The 21,181-nt window shown below is 37.8% G+C and overlaps 1 protein-coding gene and 1 pseudogene across 2 annotated transcripts in view; both read right to left on the bottom strand.

Moving 5' to 3' along the window:
* Positions 1-21,181, bottom strand: part of PTPN4 (protein tyrosine phosphatase non-receptor type 4) — a 194,246-nt gene that overhangs the window by 43,114 nt on the left and 129,951 nt on the right. For both annotated transcript variants that reach the window (XM_040228963.1, XM_040228962.1), the window contains exons 13-15: positions 19,933-20,001; positions 11,820-11,945; positions 9,986-10,144 (exon numbers count right to left, since the gene is read on the bottom strand). In XM_040228963.1, coding sequence (XP_040084897.1) covers positions 9,986-10,144; positions 11,820-11,945; positions 19,933-20,001 — 354 coding nt within the window. The remainder of the gene's footprint in view (positions 1-9,985; positions 10,145-11,819; positions 11,946-19,932; positions 20,002-21,181) is intronic.
* On the bottom strand, positions 3,129-4,360 carry LOC120854722 (annotated as a pseudogene).

Below are 21,181 nucleotides of genomic sequence, written 5' to 3' on the forward strand. Positions count from 1 at the left end.
CCTTTGGGAAAATAAAAGAATTTTTATCCCACTGCCTAAGGACAGGTGAGAGATTGACAGCTGCTGTGGTAATTAGGACAGGCTACAGACAGATGCTAAAGGCACATCTACAAGGCCTGCAAGAAGCAGAACTGTACCCTTCAGTCCTCCCTGGCTGACATCAGGACTGGCTATATGATATGCTCTGGCCAATGAAATATGAGTAGTCACTTCTGAAGGGAATATTTGTGTGTTTCTTCCCTCAGGCAGGAAACCAGCCATGTCCCAACAGGGGCTGCTATCAATCTGAGCCTTATACGACCATGACATAGAGCAGAGCCACAGGTGATCCATGAGTATACAGAATGTAAGGAAGAAAGAACCCTTGTTGTACGTTACTGTGAGTGGGGAGAATCTGCTACCATGGCATAATTTGGCCCAAGATAACTGACACAGAGGTACTGCCAGAGTGGCTCTTGGAGACATGCTGCTCTTGGTAGAGAAGCTATGAACTTACTGAGAGACTTGCTGCTAGACACCTGGTAGATATGGCAGTGATACTAAAACCTGCTTAGTGCCAAGATAGTCAGCCAGGATTAACACTGAATGATCTAACTTCTCCTAAGAGAAAATATAGCTCTTCTAATCTAGTATAAATTATACTCGCTAAATACACTGATTAACAATAACAACCACTCAGCAGTCCACATGGAAGACTTCAGGGCTCAAAATGCTCTAAATTCTGGTAAGTCTATAAAGACCGCATCAGATAGCATATCTCCCCATTTCAGCAAAAGCTTCTCTGAGATCTATCTTGATGGCTAGAGACTCCAGGTCTCAGACATACTAGTTTTTATTCTGCTAATTTCAACTGCCAAGGACTCAAGCCTCTAAGATCCAATACATTCAAGGGCTGGTGGTCCAAGAAAATGTCCTCACAGATTACAATAGAGATGTGTGCTTCCACCATGGCCTGCTGTAGGGGATTAGGACAGGTAACTGCAGGCAACCCTTGGCAGAGCCTCAGATATGAAATTTCTAAAAGGCAGTTGATTAAAATACTCCAAGACCTCACGAAAACCAGAAGTCATTGGACTTCAGATGGATTAATCAACAGGTCTCATCTCTTCTTTAGGACTAAGTATAACCATGAGGGGAAGGTGAAGAGAAGCTTTTTTTTAGTTTTGCATATGGCTGTCACACCTGGGAAGCATTTCATATTAAAACTAAAGGTCTTGGCAAGACTATAGGGTTAAGATCAGGTGGGAATGGACTCAGAGCAACTATCTTTATCCTCGGTTCAGCTGTCTAAACATAGTGCCAAGACAAACAACAGGGACAAACGTAAGCCTGATAGGGAGCACGGTGTCTAAGTGAGCCATGCCTGATGGGCAGAGGTATCACGGTGGCAGCACTCAGTTACAAGAGGGGACAGCGCTGACACACTGACAACATGGGACATTCTGCTCACTGCTGAATCCGCATTTCCGGGGTTAGAGACTAGGGGTATACAGTTCAAAAAACTATAGACGTGATTTTTATTATGTGCTTTTGATTAGTACCTAGAGAAGGAAATGGCAACCCACTCCAGTCTTCTTGCCTGGAGAATTCCATGAACAGAGGAGCCGGGCAGGCTACAGTCCATTGGGTCACAGTCAGACACGACTAAACAACTAACACTCATTTTGATTAGAAATCATTATCCAAGAACACTGGCTGCAAATTCATGGCTTCTGGGCCAACTTTAGCTACAGACATTTGGCCTGTTCACTGTAAAACTGTGAGTTGGCTACATTTAAAAAATTACATATCTGGATTTCCAGAATGAAAAACTTGGAAGCTCTGGAAAAAATGGACTAGCATTACAAGTTGTTAACAACTGAACAAAGCCAAGTGATAGCTGCTGCTTTTAGATGACCATGGGCATTCCAGTCCACATGAATCCCACCCACACTCTGGTGGGTGTCTGACTATACCTTCTCCTTTACTTATTCAGAGTCTGCAGGAAGACACAGGAAGGAAGAGAGTTTAAGTGTACTGGCCTGAGTCGGGATTTGAGTCAAACTCTAAAGAAAAGGTAAGGAGAATATAGTGCAGGCTGGAAGGACTAGGCAAGATCTGAGAGAGGAAAAGACAATACAATTTTGGATTTCAGGATAGGACTATCTGTCTTCTTTCATTGTTTTGTTACTTTTTTGTTAAAGTAACTTCACAGAGAGTGAGACAGGCTCTCCACAAGTCTGATTATTGCAGAGGGTTATTACAGTTGGTCTGGGGAACTTTCACTAATTATGTGCTCTCCCAGTAATCCTGGCAGCAATTACCCTTTCTGTTTTTTCAACTTCAATAACCAAACATTCACTGTCTCTTCTTTCTTTCTACGTACCTATCTTTCTACAGTGTATAAGAGTAATCAAGAATATAAATACAGACTCCTAAAATTCTTATTCTGGGCAAAAGCTATCAATTACATTTTAAAAACATACCCATATTAACTCATCTTATTTTAAGAAATAAGTCCCATGTTCATATTTAATGTAGAAGCATTACATGCAGTCAATCTATTACTTAAACAATTATCTAGGAAGATGACATTTTTTAATGCAACAAATTTTATTTAGCATAGTCAGTCCCAACATTCAGCACAAAAAAAGTTTACAGAGGATAGAAAGTGCACTAATAAAAGCCAGTCTTTACCAAAAGAAAAGAGAAAACGTATTATTGATTCAAAATATTTTACACTTGAATGATAAACTGCAATAACTTATTTGGGGCACCTACTGATATAAGTTATTGCAGTTTATCATTCAAGTGTAAAATATTTTGAATCAATAATACGTTTTCTCTTTTCTTTTGGTAAAGACTGGCTTTTATTAATGCACTTTCTATCCTCTGTAAACTTTTCTTGGGGGGCACCTACTGAATTAAGGTGACCTCCCTGGTGGCTCAGACGGTAAAGCGTCTGCCTGCAATGTGGGAGACCTGAGTTCGATTCCTGGGTCGGGAAGGTCCCCTGGAGAAGGAAATGGCAATCCACTCCAGCACTCTTGCCTGCAAAATCCCATGGACAGAGGAGCCTGATAGGCTACACCCCATGGGGTCACAAAGAGTTGGACTCGACTGAGCGACTTCACTTCACTTCACTGATATAAGAGAAAGGAAGAGAAGAAAAGAATACTTTAGAAGAGTTCAATCTCCATCTGGTATCAGGGAAGTCAGTAGAGGTCACTGAGACCGGTAGTCTTTCTTGCTTTCTGCATTAGCGCCCTCAGCTGGAACTGTTCATGGGACAGAAGACGTACATGCTTTAGGAAGATGTCTAGGTCTATTAGTCCCCGCCTCAAAGCTTCTCCCAGGTGTCTTCAATAGCATTTTCCTCTGCATACAGATTTAGGATCTGTTTGTATAGTGGGGCTGTGGGAATGATAACTTCATCAATATCATTGTTTTCAGATTGATTTTCCATTTTCTCCAGAGCAGAACTGAGTTCTTTCTCAAAAGTTCTGTTTTTATCAGCCTCAGCTACTTCTTGATCTAAACGGATAACCATCTCTTCGAGTTTCTGGCGACCTTTTTTCAGGTCTTCCTCTATTCGTTTCAAGGCACTGAGCTCTGCCTGGGCACGATCCATTTCCTCCTTCAATCGCCATCTCAGTCTGTCACTGACCGCTGAGATGAGAGAGGCTCGGATAGTGTCCTCGCTGATTGTGCCATCCCTACTGGGACCAAGAGTGGTCACAGGAGGCTGGGAAGGGTACTAGGAACTTGCGGCAGGATACTGACCACCAGGTCGGTAAGGACAGCCTGGGTAACCACTGGGATTGGGAGGGTACCCAGATGGGTATGCAGAAATCCCACTTGGCAGGCCTGGCATGTAGGAATTATTTGGTGGCTCTATAGCCTGGTATGGTGGACAGGATGCTGAAATAGTAGGATGAGAGAAGACTGGAGGTTCATCTCCAAACACCACAATCATGACTTGAATAAGCCCCAATAAGTCTGACTGTGGGTGCTTCCGTTCATGTAGATAAGGAAGATATATCTTACCATTAGCATCCACATGCTTTCCTGTTTTAATAGTCGTTGAGCTAGTAGGCTTAATGAAATAGATAGGGGGATTATACGGATTTGTGTCCAGCAGCCACAGGCAGATTGGAATACTGTATGTATTACTTCTATAAGGCACAGGAATTGTGCCAGTAAGGTTCATTAGTTCCCTGGAACTGCCGTCATTAAAAACGTATGAATCCAATACAGGTTTGAAATCTTTGTATAAAGTAATAACATTAACAGCTTCACATACAGTTAGGTCTCTCTATTTGTACTTGGACACCATTTTCTTGAGCTGGCTCTTCGATACCACCATGGCAGCTGCCTCGTGACTCCGGTCCCTGCAGGCAGAGGGTCAGCCACTCCGGGGCCGCCCCAGGCTGCCCTACACAACCACACATGGACGAGCCAGCCGCCCCACTACCGCCCTCCCTGTAGCAACAGGAAGTCGGCCTCCACCGGAACACGACTTTCATACGTAAACCATGTATTGTAATTTAAAATTATAATACTTTTGAAATAATATCATGAAATAGGCCAGTTCTTTAAAAAGCTTCTATTTCTAGGACGAAACAAAAACAAACAAAAACCGCCAAGGAAAACAGAATGAAGAGACATCACATACTCTGGAAGGACAACCAGGCAGTGTAGTGGAACAAAGCCCAACAAGGAATAACAGCTAGCATCTGAAAGAAGGGACCTATAACTTAAAGGAAGACCAGCATCTACTATCAGGTAGTTTAGACAGGACTTGGGAAACAGGAACAAAGTAAGAAGAGGGATCAGGGTGTGGCTGGGGTCTTACAAGTAGAAGTAATCAGTTGGCTTTAAGTATGGGAGCTGGGAAAAAAAACTGGTCACACAGACAGTATAGAAAATATAATCCCAAAGAGATTATTATAATTACTCATAAAAAAGAAAAATGAACAGGATAAACCCTGAAAACTGTAAAAAAAAAAAAAATGCTGCCCAAAGTTTAACCGTACCAATACACCCTTCATACATATAAAAGTTTATTCTAAGTTAAGAGTAGAAAACAAAAACCATACTCTTGGTAGACACTAATACAAACTTAACAGAAATGATTGCTCCTTTTTCATTAAAACTCTTATTTTCTAAGATATACACCAGGAGCTCTTGTCTCATTCAATTACAATCACTAGTGTCACCTGTCTTCATTAGGCATTTACCCCTGCCATACTTCTGTGAGATACAGATAAAATTCTGGTTCAAAATTCAGGCTTCTTGATATTTTGGCTAATTTATAGTAACATTTAGAGTATTTCAAAGTAAACACCATTTCAAACTGATTACTAATTTATGCTCAAGACAATTCAAGTGTTTAGAAACTCCCCGGGATATGATTGGTGGCGGTGGTTTAGTCGCTAAGTCATGCCCGACTCTTGTGACTCCATGAGCCATAGCCTGGTGGGCCCCTCTGTCCTTGGGATTCTCCGGGCAAGAATACTGGTGTGGACTGCCATTTCTTTCTCCATAGGATATGATTAACAGAAGAATACACTTGAAAATGTCATATTATTTTATCAGCAGGCATCTACTCCAGAACCAAGGTCCCAGACCTGAGATTTCTGGTTTCAACCAAACTCCAAGTCTCCGACCTTTGCTTCCAAATGCAAGTCCTGGAGACTTCTGCCAGAGCTGGATGGCGGGTAATCATACTTCACTGAAACAGCCTACACCTGCACTTAGTCCTGCTCTCACAGGTACAGCATCTCACATGGTAAATCCTCTGAGGCCCCGCGGCTTAATGCTCTTACATCGAACCCTCTTTCGTTCTTTTATTTCCTTGTCCTAGAGCAGGTGAGTATTTTGCAGGCTAGACTGGATCAAGACTGGCATGGGAGCTGGGTTACACTGAGCCTGCAGGCAAAGTGATCAGTGCCAGTAGTTCAGAGAAGCAGAGGGAAAGCAAACCTTTGAGGACTAGTCAAAAGGAATTGCAGAGGTAGGACAAAGACACAGCGACTCATTAGACAAGACTGGAATGGGGCAGTCTAGGAGAGAATAGCTCGGGGAACTAGATTTAACATTTGATGATTATGAAATCTGTAGTCTCTGGTGATCAGGAACTGAATAATGAAGTTGAGAATTTGGGGAATTCCTCATTGTGTTCAACCGGACATCCATACTTCAGACATGCAGACAGATAAAGGGTTGATAATATACTTAAAAGCTGCTGGTATATACCCTCCCCCAATTAAATGAAAGATGTATTTGTATTTATTATAGTTAACATATACTAAGTACATTTTCCTCTGCTGAACTACTAATAAGCATCTCATTAAATGTTCACAGCAGTCCTATGAGGTAGATATGATCGTCCTGCTTTTACAAACAAGGAAATTAAGGCTTACAGAGATAAAATAACTCACCCAAAGTCACATAATTAGAAGTGGTGGAACCAAGTTTTAAACCCAGTCTGAATCCAGAGCTTGTGCTCTTAACACTAAGTTATAGTTGCACCTCAAAGAAAACAACTGCAAAAAGCAGGAGGAAACATTTTAAATCAGGAGTTTCTTTTAACCTGTAGCACGCACACATGGTACACATACTTTATGGGCTTCCCACGTGGCACTAGCGGTAAAGAATCCGCCTGCCAGAAACCAAGGTTTGATCCCTGGACTGGGAAGATCCCCTAGAGAAGGCCATGGCAACCCACTCCAGTATTCTTGTCTGGAAAACCCATGGACACAGAAGCCTGAGTCTTACAGTCCATGAAGCCACAAAGAGTTGGATATGACTAAAGCAACTTAGCATGCATGCAAACCTGTAGCAGTGGACTCTTCTTCAAATGAAATGCTGCTCAGAAGCCAGTTTTTAAGACAGACAAAAACTAAGCAACCCTATCTACTAGTATCTGAAGCTTCAACAGACCTTATCAGAGCAAATGCTGAACATGACTATTTTCTTTCATTCCATTCTGCTTATAATGGTAGTATCTTAAATTCTACCAGAAACTGTTTGTCTTTAAAATGAACAGAATACAAGATCAGGGCTCTAACAACATCCATATTTACTTTAATTGACAATATATTCCTAATGGAAAGGTTTTTGATATATCTGAAACCAATAACTTGCCTAAAATGATCCAAAGTGGGGGCTGGATGGGAACAAGGACTTGAAACACATACTGTTCAAATTTTATCCACATAAAAAATGTATGGACAAATTACCACCCGTCTTAACTTTTGGATGTTAAGAAAAAAGGAGAGCCAGGAATGCGATTCTACAAGTGTTCCAATGCCCAACTTTCAATAATACACTTATCTTAAACTCGGACATTTTGGAAAATGTTACGTGAAGAGCAAAAAATGAAAATATTATACTTAAGTGCACTTTGCTGTTACAGGCATATTTTAACACAGCAGCAAAAGAGTTGTTAAAATTGTCAATCAAGCCAAGTGGGTAAAAACTTTCCTGACTTATTTCAGTCCAATCAGTTTTAAATTTCCTCATGAATGCTTCAACAACAGCAGTGATTTGATTTGCTTACTCTGCAGTCAAAACAGTTCTCTATTGCAGCCTTCAGCAATCTGTATCATAATAAAAATAAAATTTATCCATCTCCCATTCACATCCTCTGCCAATTATTTTTTAGAAATAATTGAACTTCCCTGTTACTTATTGATATTGTGGTGTGAATTTATTTTTTTTTAAATCTGTTAGGTATTTTAAAAGTAATTTAGGGCTAATGATTATCTTAGAAAAATTACAAACTAAAAATAGTCTGATTTTCTGTGGAACACTTAAAGAAAGGAAGGAAATGGTAGGATGTAGTTTCGATCACCCCTGCCTTTAAATGGTAACTTTATTCTAAGCAATAAAACAGCCTCCTATTTGTTTCCACAATAAACACACCTGTGAGTTAATAGCATTTTCTCCTGTGAAGCAGGCACGCTCACCCAGTGACCTGAGTCAAGACTCACCTTAACTCCCATGGACTCATTCAAAAACCAGGCAACTGGTGAGCTAGCTCAACATCTACTTCCATGCACTACTCTGAGATGCTCTGTGCTTAATCCAGCATGTTGCTGAACTCTTTTCACTTTTGACCAAGGTAAAACTAAAATCTATGGAGTCCAAGTTGAAAAATATTTGCTCTAAATGGAAAAAAAAAATCAACAAAGCCTTGCCCAGGAAGTTCTACAAAGTTCTACAGACTGGCTCAGGTAAGAAAATCTGAGTTTTAGTTCTGTAATTTGGAACAAATGCTGTAAGTGTGGCTTTTTCTCTTCTATAAAGTGGGGTTATATATCTTTTCTATTTTATTGAGTTCTCTGAGTAGAATAGTGAGATAATTTATGAAAAAAACTGATTTTAAGCTACTAATGTTAGTTACTATTATTAGTTTACCATTATGCTTGTCTTTTCAGAACTCTCATTAAATTGGCCGAATTTCAGATGCAGTGTTATAGATTCAAAACTGAATACAAACACACAGGCTTCATAAAATACACATCCAAAGAGAAAGCCTGAAACATCCGAAATTCTTGTGGACTGGGCAGGCGAAGCAAACACTCTGCATGGTTCCAGTCTATGCCAAACCTGCTTTTCCATTTCAGGTCAGGAAAAGACAACAAAGGTATTCTGAAGAGGATAAGTGATTTGGGGGATTTGTGATTCTATACAATTCACAAAAGGAAATACTCAACTGTATGTGTATGCAGATGTGTATGTGTCTCCACGAAAGCAGCCCTTCAAAAACCAGATTGAGACCATGTGGTCAGGCCCCGGGAGTGACATTGATCTGTCTAATGAGATGGGCTTTGTCATTCCTCTATGTGGTCAGCTTTCATGTGCTGAAAGCATGTCATTCTAAAATTTAATCAGTTGGCATTTCAATCACATCCTTAATTACTGTACATTTCTTAAAGTTTCAGAAGTAGAAAATACCTGCTTATTATTTACAATCAAACAAAAAGGTTACAGTTATAATTTTTAAAGTGATAAAACATTATAAATTTCCACGAATCTTAACTCTCGTCCATCCACAGTGCACACAGGGCACACTCCATGGTGTGCAGTATGTATCTTTCTATTCCTCCATCCTTTATAAAGTACATTCTCAGTCAAAATCTTTCATGCAGCTCCACATTAGCCAGACTAACCACCCAGTGGTCTTGACAGCTTGGCCGCCTTCCCTGCTGGCCACACACTGAGAACAGCAGAGGCTCCTCTGGACCAGGCGGGCTTTCCTGGAGCACAACACTCCACCTGCTCTCCATCTTTCCATCATTTAGACCCACCCTTTCTTCAACCCTGATCACTTTCATTATATTTTAAACCTCTTTTTCCTTCTCAACAATTAACAGATCTTCTTATCTATTATCTTATAAAGTATCTTTTTCCTAATTTGTACACTGTATTTTTACTTCCACATGAATTAACTGCATTATATGAACCAATAAATCAGGAAACTGCCTATTAATATGAGGTAAGCATGTTGGCATTAAACTGACATACTGAGTTATGAAGTTTAATTTACGCAGTTTGTAATGATAGAAATGAATTTTAGAAATGGTACATGCATGCTTTCTACAACTTATTGTCAGTGTGATCTTTTCCCTTGCTACTTAATTTCCCCCAATACTGCCTATTTATTCTTATGGCTCCCTTCCTGAAAAATATTAAGAAAATTCTACCTTTCATCACCTTACTGCCGGACCACAGTGATACATTAAACTACAGAAATATGTAATGGTATTAACTAAAGTTCAAGTATACACACAGTCAAAAATAATAACAGTGATTCTGTGAAGTGAGGGGCCACCAAGACCTTCAGGGACATATAAGCACATTTACAAATATATGACTTTTTAAAACATTGTACAAATAAAATCTGTATCAAATACCATAATTTCCCAGATTATTTCAAATGAAATAATTTGGGGCATTATTATTTATAAGAAGGAAGCTAAATGAATAAAAGCCTTACGGTGATGATTCCAAAACAATGCTATTAGCTTGTGTGGAGGATGGAGAGTGATGATTCCCAAAGGCCTCGCTTGGGGAAGTGTGGACCATGTGGCCTACCAGATGACCCACCGAAGATGGCCGCAACCGGGTTCCCTCTTGGTTGAATGCAGAATTTCGACTATGAGAAGAGGAAGAGAAACTGAATGAAAATGTGCTTTACCTCAGTATTTTCAAGTTTCTTAATTATATGATTGCATTAGAAAGTTGGGTGTGTGTTTTTAAGACTAACCACATTTTACTAAGCTGAGTCTCTGACAAAGACAGTATGGGGTAAACAGAAAGAACACAGCAAGTCAAAGATCTGAGCTATAGTTAGCAATCTGCCATGGGGATTTTATCTATTTCAATCATCTGTTATCTCTACCAACCTTAATGTTTCTGGGTTTTAGTCACTACAGATTTGCATCTTAAGCAGCATTTACAAAATAAAAGGAATAAATAATTCAGAAATATCTTTTCATATTTGGTCTGAACTCTTTTTTAATCCTTTAATAAATTCTTTCATTTATAAATGGGGCTTTCTATAATTTCTAAGAATAGAGATACTGAACACAATATTTCCATCCTCATAAGAGGTGCAGTCACTTTAAAATTTACGGAAAAAAATTTTTTTTCAGATCATACCTAAAATTGTTTTGTTACCAGAAATTTTGACCAGAATTAGTGACAATTAATTAATTCAATTGTCTGGTTTAAATTTCTTGTGTTTTCTACAATTTTCTGTAATTGTTTAGAGGGATACTGGAAACAAGAAAGGCTGGCTGGAAAAGAGACCAGGTTCGGGATCTTCTTCAAGCAAGTTGAATTCAAGCCTTTGAATTTATACACAGTCTGTTATAAGACAGATAACTTAGCAAGATACTGAGAAACCTTTGAGTCTATTTTGTTTCTAGTAGTAAGGAAGAAAACATGCTATGAACCAAACTGTTTATGACCATTCTTTACATCCAACACAGTAGAAATTTACTCTTAAACTGACACTCATTAGCAAAACAACTTTTAGGATTTAGTGCACATTTACTGAACATTAATGTGCATAAAATAAGTCCAAAGGAACTTCTTTAAATATTACATTCCATGCCAAACTTCAAATATTCTTTGGGTTAACAAGAATGGTCAAATTCAACTGACACTCAACAGTCAACTGACACTCATATTGTTACCATTATCTTAATCACATACATATAATACAACACATCTGTTAACTCTACAAAATTAAGATAACATCTTTGGCCAGAACACGTGTATTACTATTACTCCCTACACCCAAGCATCCAGCTTTTGTGAGAAATGCTAGGATGAAACATATTCACAGAAACTGCTGAATATCTGTGCTCCTCAGCAGAGCTATGGCTGCGCCTGTGGGAACTGAGGCTGGAGACCACTGTTTCCTAGAACACAGTCGCAACCCAGGAGCAGGGTAGGAGCTTAAGTAAGAAAATCACAGCACCTAGCATATTCAAGTAATGTGGTCCCCTAGAAACTGTGTTGGAGACACACAAGGAAAAGGATTATGTCATCAACAACCATACCCCCAGATTTTAAGTCTACTAAGAGATCTTCATTTATTAGTCAGTAGCCTGACTATGAAGGTCAGCTTTGTAGTTAAGTGAGCATTTTTATTTCCTGCTCTGCTTATACTGGGAGTTCCAAGATAAGAAAAATAATGCCCTGGAGCAATGACAATCATGCCTGAATGAACGATTTAAATTTTACATATTATGATGTTCAGCCCCTGGAAACATACAGCCAAAAATTTAGAACCTAGCAAAACGTACCCCTGATGTACTTACTGGTTAGGTGTTCCTGGTGGAGATCGTGATGGAAGGCTCTGTGTTTCTAACCTGTCATCAGATAGTGAATTTCTGCTGACTACTTCCCAATCCATTAATTTCCGTGCCAAGGGCTTACTTGGGGATCTGGAGTAACAATTTAAATAATATGTAAAAATGTTTATTTTTAAAGCCCAAACTATATACCAAACTTTAGAAATCATCTTAATAGATTAGTCTAGATGAGTAAACATAATGCTTTTACTTGTAAGAAATCAATGCATTTGGAGGCTATTTACCAAACAATTTCTTAAGACAGTAAATCTGCTTTATACGAAGAGAGAAGGCTAAGAAAAAGAAGGAAAGAGAATAAGGAAGGAGAAAAAAGAAACAAAGCAAGGACGGTAAAGAAAAAAACAATGGAACAGCTGGTTAGCAAGTTTTCCCAGATACTATCAGTATTATAGGCATTGTCTGTCTCTTTTCCACAGTTTTTGTGACTCTTATCTTGGGATGTTTTAATTCCTAACATATCATTTCCTGGGTGTCCTTAAACTGAAACCCTGATCCTCTGACTCAATGAGGACAGGACAAAAACGCTGTGTATATTTTATTTAAATTTTCCCCTTTTAAATACAGTAGGCCAGTGGATTTTTTTCTTCTTTAGGAAACATTTAGAAAGTTAACTATTTTGTCTCATGGTGGGGCACAGTATATGTTTTCTTAACTTTATATGGTCAGTTACTATAGTGATAAAGAGACTAAGTGATCTTTGCAGAGAACAAAAACCCTTAGAATTTTAGGTAAATTAACAATTGAAGTCATTTGTTATACAAATTCAAAAAGTGATCAAAGTTTATGAAACATATATGATATCTATTTAAATGCTTAGCTTTTTGATATGCAGAGTCATATGAAGATTAATGTAATGAATTAAGTAAATTACATAAAAACACATACTATATCATCTTCTAAACTCAGGTAGTTTTATATTTCAGTAATAAATTCACTGATGTACACAGACCAGATTTAAAAAACATGGTAATACTGAACAGGAGTACCCAAGAAAATTTACATACATAGTAGAAAACATTAAAATAATGAGTGGGGACCATCAATCCTAGCTTTGACCTTCCTTTAGACAAACCACTTAGGCTTCTACATCTAAATTCCTGAATTTACTTGTAAAATATATGCTCCTAAGGTCCTTCCCTACCTTCTGAAATGACCTATGAGCATGTAAATTTGCAGTGCAATGTTTTAGTTTATTAATTTTACTAAATCACAAACAACTTTACTTCTGAATTCAAACCACACAAATAAATGCTCTATCATTTCATGTACTCATAGCCAAAATATTTTTACATTGGACAATGATATTGCTTTTTCTTTTTTTTTTAATTGAAATATAGTTGACTGACATCTTAAGAACACTGAAAGTTTTCCAAAAGAGAAGTAATGTTATCAATCAAAAAAAAAAATCATTGACTCAGATTTCACTTTTCATAAATGAATTTGAAGTAATTTAAACATAAACACTTCCCATTATCATGAGTTTAAATTACAGGATTTTCTGATTTGAAAATAACTCGGTATACTATTTAGTCTGCCTCATCATTCACAAAAAAGTAAATAATCTCATGTATTAAATTCTTTTAAACTGAAATAAAGATTATTACAATAAATAGTATTTGTAGCTTTTCTATTAATGCTAATTCTTACTGTAATAAATAGATTACTCACATATTAGATTATTAAATGTAAAGTGTTTCAGTGAGTTCACTAACCACAATCAGAGATCACCTATTTTCATTTTCTAAAAGAGGGAAAGAGTTATTTGAAGGAGGAAAAAAAATCTAGTTATACTCACCTAATGTAAAGCATCAGAACACTTTACTGTTGTTAATAAACTAAACATGGATGGAAATGCTTTGCATTTAAAACTAAATTTCAAGGTATTTTATTTTATTAACAGTTTTAACCTCAGAGACCCACCCACTCAAGCTTGCTGTCTATGTTTCCTGTTCAGTGTGGAAATTTCAGAGAAAAAAATACCACACTTCATCAGTGTTTGCAATGTGGTAAATTTATTTTCTGACCATGGCACCTTATTTTTCTGTTGCATGGGAACATTTTTTTGTTTTTTTTCTTAGATATTATGTGACAATTGAAAAAGTTTGGAAGCAATTCAAAGAACTGATGTATCAGAAAAATAAAATAAATTAATATTTATTATTGCTGAAAAAGCAACGTTACATAAAAAGTTTAAGGAGAAACCTTTTCTATTTATACTGCCAACTGAAATCCCACGGAGCGAGCAAGGATTCTAGAATTCTCTAATACTCTAACAGAATAATTAAATAATTGCTAAAAACCTTCAGGGTATTGTGATAGATATGCATCAGATTACCACAATCCCAGAAAAGCTTAGTCTTTCAGAGCTAGTAAGATCATTAAAACAGTACTAATAAAAACCCCATCCTAGTGATGACTTACTATTTCAAAGAGGATTCATATAATTTCAGCAACAAAAGAAACATGACACTTCTTTGGGGCCCATCATATTGGAATTTTAGCTCTGTTAGTCACTAACTAATACGTATTTGTTTTATAAGATAACCAATTAAAACTATATAAAACAAAGAACTATCTGACCAGTGATCACACTACTAACTGACGTAAGTCAGACAGAGAAAGGCAAGTATCGTATAATAACCCTTATCACCTGGAATCTTTAAAAAATGATACAAATGAACTCATTTACAAAATAGAAACAGACTCACAGACTTAGAGAACAAAAATGGTTATCAATGGGGAAAGCTGAGGGGCAGGGATAGATTGGGAGTTTGGGACTGACATGTACACACTGCTACATTTAAATAGATAACCAACAATAACCTCACATCCTTATGGCAGAAAGTGAAGAGGAACTAAAAAGCCTCTTAACGAAAGTGAAAGAGGAGAGTGAAAAAGTTGGCTTAAAGCTCAACATTCAGAAAACTAAGATCATGGCATCTGGTCCCATCACTTCATGGGAAATAGATGGGGAAACAGTGGAAACAGTGTCAGACTTCATTTTGGGGGGCTCCAAAATCACTGCAGATGGTGATTGCAGCCATGAAATTAAAAGACGCTTATTCCTTGGAAGGAAAGTTATGACCAACCTAGATAGCATATTCAAAAGTAGAGATATTACTTTGCCAACAAAGGTCTATCTAGTCAAGGCTATGGTTTTTCCAGTGGTCATGTATGGATGTGAGAGTTGGACTGTAAAGAAGGCTGAGCGCCGAAGAATTGATGCTTTTGAACTGTGGTGTTGGAGAAGACTCTTGAGAGTCCCTTAGACTACAAGGAGATCCAACCAGTCCATCCTAAAGAGATCAGTCTTGGGTGTTCATTGGAAGGACTGATGCTAAAGCTGAAACTCCAATACTCTGGCCACCTCATGCGAAGAACTGACTCATTGGAAAAGACCCTGATGCTGGGAGGAATTGGGGGCAGGAGGAGAAGGGGACGACAGAGGATGAGATGGCTGGATGGCATCACCAACTCGATGGACGTGAGTTTGAGTGAACTCTGGGAGTTGGTAATGGACAGGGAGGCCTGGCATGCTGTGATTCATGGGGTCGCAAAGAGTCAGATACGACTGAGCGACTGAACTAGACTGAACTGAACTGAACTGAAAGGCTTACTATATAGCACAAGGAGTTCTGTTCAACATTCTGTAATAACTAAAATGGAAAAAGAATTAATACTTGTATATGTGTAACCGAATCACTTTGCTGTCCACCTGAAACTAACACAATATTGGTTAATCAACTATACTTCAATATAAAATAAAAATTTTTTTAAAAATTTAAATAAAATTGAAAAAATAAAATGTATTGGGAACCATTCTGGGGAAAAAAGAACTAAGATGCAGATGTAACTATCTGCATTATTTCTCAAAATCTGATATGCTCAAAATATTAAAGCATTCAGTTCAGTTCAGTTCCAAAGAAATCCCAGGGTTGATCTCCTTCAGAATGGACTCGTTGGATCTCCTTGCAGTCCAAGGGACTCTCAAGAGTCTTCTCCAACACCACAGTTCAAAAGCATCAATTCTTCGGCACTCAGCCTTCTTCACAGTCCAACTCTCACATCCATACATGACCACAGGAAAAACCATAGCTTGCTAGATGGACCTTTAACACATACAAATAAAGGAAGTCACTTGCATGTGATATTAATATTAACATATAATACATCTATGATTTGGTATTCATAGTAGAATATCATATTACAATAGAACCAGTTTTGAAATCATGTTCAGTGTTTTTATAAATATCAAGCAGCAAAACAGTTAAGCTTCTTGTTAGGAAAAGAATTAAAAAAAAATAAGTATTTTGTTATGGTGCAGTTTTAACAGAGAGGGCTTCCCTGGTGGCTCAGATGGTAAAGCATCTGCCCACAATGTGGAACACCAGGGTTTGATCCCTGGGTTGGGAAGATCCCCTGGAGAAGGAAATGGCAACCCACTCCAGTATCCTTGCCTGGAAAATCCCATGGACTGAGGAGCCTGGTAGGCTACAGTTCATGGGGTTGCAAAGAGTTGGACATGACTGAGCAACTTCACTTCACTTCACTTTAACAGAGAAGAATCAGGAAAGTATTTATTTTAACAAGTGTGAAAGGAGTGTTGCAAAAAAGTTATAGTACTAAGAACTAGAATAAACACGTATATTCTAAATTAAAGCAGAATTGATAGGAAGTAAATTACTTCTTTCTCAAGAGCAATTTCATGGAAAATTATTTCAAATTAACATTTTGCTGTTCATTTTACCTTTATACAGGTCTTTAGAATTTTCTAACTGGAAACAAGGGTATCTACGACTGTAGAAAGGAGGAATTTGAATAATTTCAGTAGGCATATCTATTAGGGTGACAACTAAAGTGTTTTTACTCTTTTTTTTTCTCCTTTCTGAATAACCAAAACACCAACATGACACCAAGATTTGTATTTAATAGAGAAATAGACAATATTTCCATCAATAAATCTAAAAATAAAGCCAAAACAAACCAATTTCAAAACTTCTTTGAATAAATGCCAAAATGAATTATATCATTCCAATTCAAGTTAAACTCATCACAGCAAAATGCTATAGCCCTGACCAGCTAAATCTTTCCTGTATCAAGGCATTTTTCACCAACAATTTTCCAATTGGGTAGATTATTCATAGACAAATCAGGATGAAGGTAAATCAGGAAAGAAGAAAAAAATTAAGTAAATTTTATTATTCAAACACACAAAAATCACATTTTAATGATTTTGTTTCAAATGCCTTACTCAAAGGTACTTGTAATATTATTTATTATTAATTTTTACAAGCATTCCAGGAATAGTGCTGGCACAGCCTCAGATTAAGTAATGACTCTTGACTCTGCAAGCAGATAAGTGGCAGAACAAAGGAAGAATCTTAAGAGTTAAAGCTACACATTAGGCTAAAAGGACTTAGCTGTTTAAGATTTACTGACATAAATGACTGCAGATTTTTCAACACTGAAGAAAATTCCTATGATATGCTGACAGAAAAGCAAGAAAAGCATGAAACAATTTTTGAAACAAATATAGACATACACAGAAACATCTCAGTGAGCATATATATTGGTAAAGTTTTGAATAGTACACATTGTTTTGGGGTCAAATTTTTTCTTTACATTATTTGACATTGTTGGAACTTAAAAAAAAGTGAACTATCATTTATATGAGTAGAAAAAAATAAAGCAATTTATACTTTTAGAGGAAAGAAAAAAGAAACAAAAACTTTATTCTAGAAACACAAAGCAAGGAAGTCTTTCGGATAAAGACTAAGAAGAAAATTAAAGTCAAAAACAAAATTGCCTAATTCTCATTTATTAAAATTCTCAGGCCTCCACTGGCAGCAGACTCTCAGCACGGGAACTCTTTAAAGAGCTGTGGCTACTATGGTGAATAAGACGGAGGAACTGCCACCCTCCTGGAGTTGACATCCTAGTGCAGGAGACAGACAATAAATAGGATCATCGTTCACATCTGTGGCAGGGAAGGAATCAAACATTCACTTGTCTGATGCAGAACAGCAAAAACTACTGCAAAGAGGTTAAAAGTGTGGTTAGAACCCAGGATACCTGGTTAGAATCTCATCTGCATCCCTCACTATCTATATAACTATCTCAGGTATGTTATTCAAACTTACTCAGATTTCTCATTTGTATTAGATTTATTACAGTAATTCACTGAGTATGGAAACTGTGAGTTAACATACAAAAACTGACTGGCACAGATAAGTACAAAATAAGTATGAGCCATTATGAGATTACCTGATCACTCTCTTTCCATTCACACCCCATATAGTGATCCTACCCCAGCAGCCAGGATAATCTTCCACCCTCCCCTTTATTTTTATTTTGAACATTTCAAACATAAACAAAGTAGAAAGAAAAGTTTGATAAACTCCATGTACTCAGGACCCAGGTTTAGCCATCATCATCATGAGATCTTGTTTTGCCTTTCCCACCAATTATTCTGAAGCAAATCCTAGAAACCATATGATATTTGGAAATATTTCAGTTTATCACTCAAAGCATGAGAATGCTACCGTATTTTTTAAAAATGTAAGTCAGTTTACATCCCTCCCAGGCTCTCAGTCCCCGTGGCTCCTAGTGACACTCCTGAGTCCTTACCATTCCCAGCACAGGGCCACAGAGACTCCAGCTGCCGCCAGCCACTCTGTTTCCTTGACTATGGCCTCGCACACTCTGGCCCATTATGGGCTCCAGCTTCACGGCCTTCCCTGCCACAGTCCTTTACCTATTGTAGGTCTCTGTTGCACCAGTTAGAGTTTAAACTTCATTAGACTCAAGATGTCTATCCTGTTCTTCACTGTATTTTCAGGGCCTGAAATAATGTTCAGCATGGTAGGTCTTCAATTTAATATTTGCTGCCACCAATCTGGTCATTCTCCCTCATCAGCTCTAATTATGTAATCATCTACTGGATAATACCGTTAGATTACTGCTCAGACTGGAGAAGGAAATGGCAACCCACTCCAATGTTCTTGCCTGGAGAATCCCAGGGATGGGGGAGCCTGGTGGGCTGCCATCTATGGGGTCGCACAGAGTCGGACACGACTGAAGCAACGTGGTAGGTACTGCTCAGATATCTCAAACTAGACCTCTGCAGTTTAACTTTTCTATTACTATCCGTTTTCTCCTGTACTGCTACTGCTAAGTCACCTCAGTCGTGTCTGACTCTGTGCGACCCCATAGACGGCAGCCCACCAGGCTCCCCCGTCCCTGGGATTCTCCAGGCAAGAACACTGGAGTGGGTTGCCATTTCCTTCTCCAATGCATGAAAGTGAAAAGTGAAAGTGGAGTCGCTCAGTCATGTCCAACTCCTCACGACCCCATGGACTGCAGCCCACCAGGCTCCTCTGCCCATGGGATTTTCCAGGCAAGAGTGCTGGAGTGGGGTGCCATTGCCTTCTCCGTTTCTCCTGTAACCCCTATCCAATTTGCATCACTCCAGTCTGGTAGTCTTTTCCAGATACTCCTGTCTCTCACATACCTCCACCAACTGGTCAAGGATTTGTGCTAGCTCTACTCACAAAGTAAATTCCTCAAATTTGTTCCCAATTAACCATTTCATTACCAGTGTTTTAGTTCAGGCCTTGGCTATTTTCATTTGGATTACTGCCTAACTGCTCTCTGGGTATCCAGTCTTTACTTCCAATTCATTTTCTGTCCTTACGCATAAAACTATTTTCTAAACCACAAATCTGATCATGTCATCTCACTTTTAAAAACTAAATTGGTTATTTATAGATCTTAAAAAATGAAGATAACAAAATAGTACCCAAACAAAGCAACTTAACAATATGATTTAAACAAAGATGGAAATGGGCTGGATAATACATGAGTTATGTTTTTCAAAAGTGTTAACAAAAGGAAAAAAAAAATTCCAACAAAATGTAGCATTTTTTCCTCAACATAATTTATTGTTTAACTAAAGACAGGATCATGTGGTAACTCTGTGATCATATGTGGGAAAAGAGTTTTTAGTAATTTTAATCTTGCTGTGAAAACAACTCAAGACACTGAATTAGCCGTCACTTACCTTGCAAACACTCTGTCTTTATTTGCCTTTTCTTTGCCATACTGAACTGACTGAACTTCAGTCCTCCCACTGAAATACATAAATATGTACAATAAAAAAACCTTAAAGAGAACTACAAGATAAAATGACAACACACAACATGATGAGACTACAACTACATGAGATATTTCTAGTGGAGAAAATAGAGCAGAGGGTAAAAAAAATGGACTATATTCCACTTCAATCTGGATGGATGAAATTTAATTAGTTCTTCCATTAATGAACAAGAACTTGTTCCAAAGACACTGTTTTCAAATACTCTTTCATTTGGAAGTTAGTGTGAAAGAAGTAATTTTGTGTGAGAGGAAACCCCCTCTGCTATGCTCTGGAAAGGCACTCCCTCTAGACTCAGACCAGCTCATATAAGCCCGGCTGTCACTCCCCACGTCTGTGGTTTGGCTAGTGTCTTTACTACTACTATGACTGAAGTGACTTAGCACAGCACAGCAGAGCACAATCAAGGGCCGGATACATGCGGACATCTTCAAGAACTATCTTTCCCTGGGAAGCTTTTCTTCCTAATCTACTGATAATGATCATAGATATATGCTTGAAGCTCTTCATGTCCAGAGATAGGCAACTCCAGATTATCTGTCATAAGAGAAGGAACAAAGGATAGAATGTGGCTGGGAGTTGGGTACTATCTTAGAGCTGATCTGTCTCCAAGCACACCATTTACGTATGAGAAGTGAGATTCCTCTGTGGTACTCCAATAGTTCAGAGAAAATTTATTAATTAAAAACTTGGTTCTTAGAGAACCCATTACCTGACACGTAACATACCTGAGTGAATGAACATAAATGTCTAGAATACCAAATAAAAAACCATTTACATAGATAGAAATTTAATATATACAAAAGCAGCCAAATACAGATTTCCAAAGCTAAGCAAGCAATTTTAAGATCATCTTCTACGGACAAGTATAGATAAATGTGAACAGAATGGCATGTTTGTTGAAGTTTTAATGGAAAAGTCAGAAAAATTATCATGATTTTAAAATTTAGATAAGTTGATGTTTCTTGAGAAAACATATTTCCTCTAAGGATAAACTATACTTGCAACTGTGAACAAGGTAACAGATTTAGGTTCACTATTGCTTTGTATTTCCACACTAGAACAAGGACTATAATGCCCTGAATATTTTGGAACAGCGATAATAAGGGTATGTGTATGAGGAAGTTGGTAGAGGGAGTATTTAATCCTCCGATAT

The sequence above is a fragment of the Oryx dammah genome, unplaced genomic scaffold (assembly GCF_014754425.2).
Source record: "Oryx dammah isolate SB20612 unplaced genomic scaffold, SCBI_Odam_1.1 HiC_scaffold_27, whole genome shotgun sequence".
NCBI lineage: Eukaryota > Metazoa > Chordata > Mammalia > Artiodactyla > Bovidae > Oryx > Oryx dammah.